Consider the following 5,000-nt stretch of genomic DNA (forward strand, 5'->3'; position numbering starts at 1 on the left):
TGCCATTGCTCTTGACTTAAATCGAGAAAGACTGCAAACCACATGGAAAGGTTTCATAGAAACCAAAGCACAAATAGAAATAATTGCTCTTATAGTAGTGAAAGAAAATGTTTTAAAAAGTCCAACTTTCTATTTTCTTAGACCTGTATCCACATTATACCCTAAACAATGAAACAAAGTTTGATGAATAATAAAGTGTGAAGACTTTCAATATCTTCGTGTTGAATGCCGAAACGTTCCCATGGGAACAAGTTATTTACCACAAGATTCTTATCACTTGTGAGTTGAGTTGTCCGACCTCGGGTCAGGCTGTTCACAGTTCCCTATGTTTCCGTTTGATCGTCGGGATTCGCCATCTTTGTTTTTAAAAGTGAGCGCAAACTGGGGAGAGCGATATAACTACCGAGTGGGTGGGGGGAGTAACCCCTCCACTCCCCCCACCCACTCGGTAGTTATATCGCTCTCCCCAGTTCGCGCTCGCTTTTAGAGACAAAGATGGCGAATCCAGACGATCAAATGGAAAAATAGGGAACTGTGAACAGTCTAACCTTGGGTATGTTAGGCTGTTTTCCTCAGTCCCCATCACATTGCATTGTGAAACAATGCGAACCCAAAACGTAACGCGCAAATGATCCGGGTTGAGCGTGCTGACCTTCGACTCAAATACCGAAGCACATGCTACAGACAGATAACACGTGGAAGGCCTTTTTCGAGGTTCAAGAACATTGCGGTTTCTTCCCTCTCAGTAACGAGGACTATATTAACCATTCTCAGTCTGTTGGTGTTACTGCAGTCAACACTGAGAAAATACAGATGATGCTTCGCATGGCTCCTGGAAAAAGTCGTCGACACACAGTGACTCTATCACGATCTCGATTTGGATAAGTGCCCTCATTGTAGTTGGTTTTAAGATGAAAACGATACCAGGTCACAGAGAAAGCGGAAATGATTCCTTACAATAAGGAAATTAATGCACCACTTCTTCTACTACAAAAGACAGTGCCGCATGTAAACTGGACCTATCTCAACTCAACGCAGATGTACCAACTGTAACTGGATGAGTGCATTTGTGTGGATCCTATGGACAACTCAACAATGATGTGAGCTCTTAAGACTCTGGTAAGAGCAAGTATAATGAAAACTGTTCCAGTTTCGTGATAGTAGGTCCGATTTCAACATTTCTGTGTTCCTGTGTCCTGAAACTGAAAGGGTGCAACGAACTCCTAGAAAAACAGGACTTTTTTAAATTTTCGTTTTAGAAACCGCCATAGAAGTTTGCAGACTTTCTCTTCATCATATTGATACAAAAAGCAGTTAAAACTGGCTAAGCAACTTCGCTTCTCAACATTCACTTAAGTGCCTTTATGCCATTACGTGGAATAGATGAACGATTTTCTTTCACTTTTCACTGATTTATTTTTGTTTTATGGTCTGGCTCACCTCGGTCCTAAGAACGGAAAAACTCCATTTGTAGAGTCCTTCCCATGTAATCGGTCTCCTTTAAGCCTACTTTTGTGTTAGATTATATTTAACAAATTGATGTCAGTTTCTCATGTGTCTGTCCTGTTGTTGATCATGAATTGTGTCATAACATTGTCAAAGTAGCTGTGGATCCACAAGGCAATAGCCAAGTGGATCTGCAGACTACTTTGACAATGTTATGACAAAATTCATGATCAATAACAGGACAGACACGCGAAAAACTGACATCAATTTGTTTTTTACAATAACAAAAAGGCAGAGGGGTCAAAATTAGGTCAAAACACGAGAAGAAAGCGAGACAAAAATGCGAGAAACTTCAATCTGACGTGAGCAATATCGTGTCATTATCGCATAAATTATAAATTTATGTATCATGTGTCTGTCCGCTTATTGATAATAAAAATTAGCCAATGAATGCGCGAGAATTTTCGCAGTCATTGTAAAATTTAGTGTTGTAGCTACCCAATCGTGTACTGACACTATGTTCTACGTCTCTAGATACAGACGAGTGCAGGTTCCCATATGTGTGCGATCCACACTCAGATTGTACTAACTACATTGGAGGTTTTAGATGCACTTGTCACACCGGTTGGAGAGGACCAGGGGAGCATCCCGTCTGTGCTGATATCAACGAGTGCAGTGAGGGAACACACAAGTAACGTTTCCTATTATTTGATGTTTGCTAAATGGATGGTCAGGAGGACAGTGATCTTCAATAAGCCATTTCCCAGTTCATGTCAGCCTCATCTTCAAAGCGAGTCTAAGTGGGCAGTTTTTGTGATGGTTATTAGGTCTAGTTTACATATGGATGAGAACTAATTTTCATGAGAAAACTTTGCACTTAGACTCGCTTTGAAGAGGAGGCTGACGTGAACTCAGAAAAGGCCTATTGAGCGATCGCAAATAGTAAATAATGACCTTGGCCAATCACCATGAACAGACCCAGACAATCAAATTAGCCAGTCATAACACAAAAAGAGCTATGCAGTTGGCTCAAAGCGCGGGAAAATGCCCGCGGGCAAGTCTGCTATTGGCTATCCCTGATTTCCCTCTAGTTAGCCTTTAGCGTAAGGCAAGTCCATTAGCAAGTCTTTTCCTAAGAATGTCTTTTATCATATCACAAATAAAACTAAATATAAGAGGCTGAAAGAAAAATAACCTTCGCCTGTGACTGGCTGATTTTAAATCAATCACTTAATTATTCATAGCAATGCGAAACCAAAGCGATTCCCAAAAATAAACTTGACACTCAATGGTCTTACTGAAACGTAATTTAGTTTAGTGCTGTACTTCTGCAGTAATAATTAACATTCAATATATCAATATTGAGACACAATTGTGAGGCTTCCTGGTTAAATTTTCGATACAGGTTCTTTTGAAGTTGTTTTCATTGTTTCATAATTCTCAGGGGAGATAACAATACAAAAGAATATTGGAATTTAACCATAACATGGAGCGGTCTGGGTACGAGCACTGCTCTCAAGGTTAGATTCTTTTTCAAAAGAAAAATTCATAAAAGGTGGCCTTTTGTTCTTTTTTGTGAAAGGCTTTTTTGGCCCAAAAAGGCCCGGGAATCTTGAAAAGAGAGTGCGAGGGACGAGATGTCTTAAGTAGGGGGAAAGCACTGAACTGGTCTGCATAACGCGGTTCCCATCACACTTACCACAGGATTAGCATCAGTAAACTCTCCGCCGGAAACAACTCGGCCGCAGGATAATATGCTGTTCGTAGTTCTAGTCAGCGTGAGTACTTCGTTCAGACAGAGAGATCGTTTAGCAACGAAGCTGGTATCCACAGGGCCCCTGAGGAACTGCTAATAATCCGTCTACACTTGCAGATGCCCCAGTCCGTCGGCCAGATGTGTTAATACTCCTGGAAGTTATTACTGTGTTTGCAAAGCAGGATGGAGGAAAGTTTCCGATTACCAGTGTGTTGATATCAACGAATGCTCCACGGGAAGTTACAGCTGTCCGTCCAATTCACGCTGCGTCAACACACAAGGCTCGTATCGTTGCGATTGCAACCGATGTTATTACAAATCTGGACAGTACTGCAACCGTAAGTCTCTTATTTCAACTCAAAACTACTGAATTCCTACGCTGACACTTGATTTTTAGGCCTCTGGATCCTCCTGTGACGTAAGAACGTGTAAAGAATTGCTTAGTTGGCCATTCACAGAACACAAAGACGATAGAATGAGCCAACCTAATGAAACGTGATGAATGAGTAGCACACGAGCCAATGAGACTCACACGGCCTTCGGCGCTTAAGAGTATGGATACAGGATGCTAGTCCATCGCGCACTTGCCGTCTGCAGTGAGTAGCCCGGGCGCACTTATATCCCCGTGAGAAGGGAGACAGTGTGGAACAAAGTTTCCTGACTTGGCAACAAAACGGCGACAGAACCAGGACCCGAACCTACGACCCAGGGGGGTCGGGGGGGGGGGGGAGGGCGAGGCGGCCCCACAAACACTAATTCCCCACCAAGCCAAATCATAACCTCAACCAATGAGGCCTCAATGTTCACAGACTTAAGAAAAATGTAATTTATTTAAGGGCATATAATTAGCTTACTATATTATGCCCTTCTCACTGCCTTCTCCGTTTCTTTTTCTTTAGCAATGAATTTTAATTAATATATTGTACGATAACTTGAAATGGAGGGAAAAAAATACAATCAAGTACAATCGAGTTGGACCAAGTCAAAATTGGATTTGCTTTTTTCCTTGATTGGCTGAAAATTTGTCGATTGTATGTGACGTTAGCCGTTCTCAGCCTTCGTGTTCACCATCCACGGTGACAGACCACCCACGCTTTGTGGATTACGAATATAGCTTAATAAAGATTCCGACTGATGCATGACATGATCCTGCTTTTATTTTCTTCACTTCCTGTGGCTCTCTGTTGTGCTCCTGAAGAGCAGACGGTATAGCTTTTGATTAATTATTATATGCTAATTGTGACTGATTTCTTACAGATGACTGTCGTTTAGGAACCCAGTACTATTACACCACCACCTATTATCAGACTACAACTTACTACACAACCTCGTGTGGGTGGCACAGATTATCACGATGCAGGCGTTCAAGGTATGCATCAGTTTGATACGTAACTGCATGATGTCGTTTTAACGGCCTCCAACGAGTCTTAGCAAAAAACCAAATTAAAAACCCCGCCAATAACAACCCGCAGATTCAAACAAATTGATATTTAAATCCCCAGTGAACACAATAATTGCACCTAAAATAGACCTATCAGTCTTTTTCATGGCTTTTTTCAACAAACACATTGTAAGGCAATGCTTGCTTAAAAAAAAACAGTTCTACACCCTCAGCCTTACATTGACGTCAGAAAATCGTTCATCATGACAAAGTAATAGGCTTAGGATGCATCACTATTCAGACAGTTTGATGCTGCTCTTGTTTGAAGTAAGATGAATGCGATTAAAGAGTGTAACTTTTAATTCAAGAATGTGATTTCGTTAGTTGCGTTCATAATTCTCCAAACCTGATTGTCAA

General features: G+C 41.3%; 1 protein-coding gene across 1 annotated transcript in view; it reads left to right on the forward strand.

Moving 5' to 3' along the window:
- Nucleotides 1-5,000, forward strand: part of LOC138043949 (uncharacterized) — a 23,495-nt gene that overhangs the window by 16,986 nt on the left and 1,509 nt on the right. Inside the window, exons 14-16 of the mRNA XM_068890485.1 lie at nt 1,981-2,137; nt 3,320-3,540; nt 4,460-4,571. Of these exons, the coding sequence (XP_068746586.1) occupies nt 1,981-2,137; nt 3,320-3,540; nt 4,460-4,571 (490 nt within the window). The remainder of the gene's footprint in view (nt 1-1,980; nt 2,138-3,319; nt 3,541-4,459; nt 4,572-5,000) is intronic.

Source organism: Montipora capricornis, chromosome 1, assembly GCF_036669925.1.
Source record: "Montipora capricornis isolate CH-2021 chromosome 1, ASM3666992v2, whole genome shotgun sequence".
Lineage (NCBI taxonomy): Eukaryota > Metazoa > Cnidaria > Anthozoa > Scleractinia > Acroporidae > Montipora > Montipora capricornis.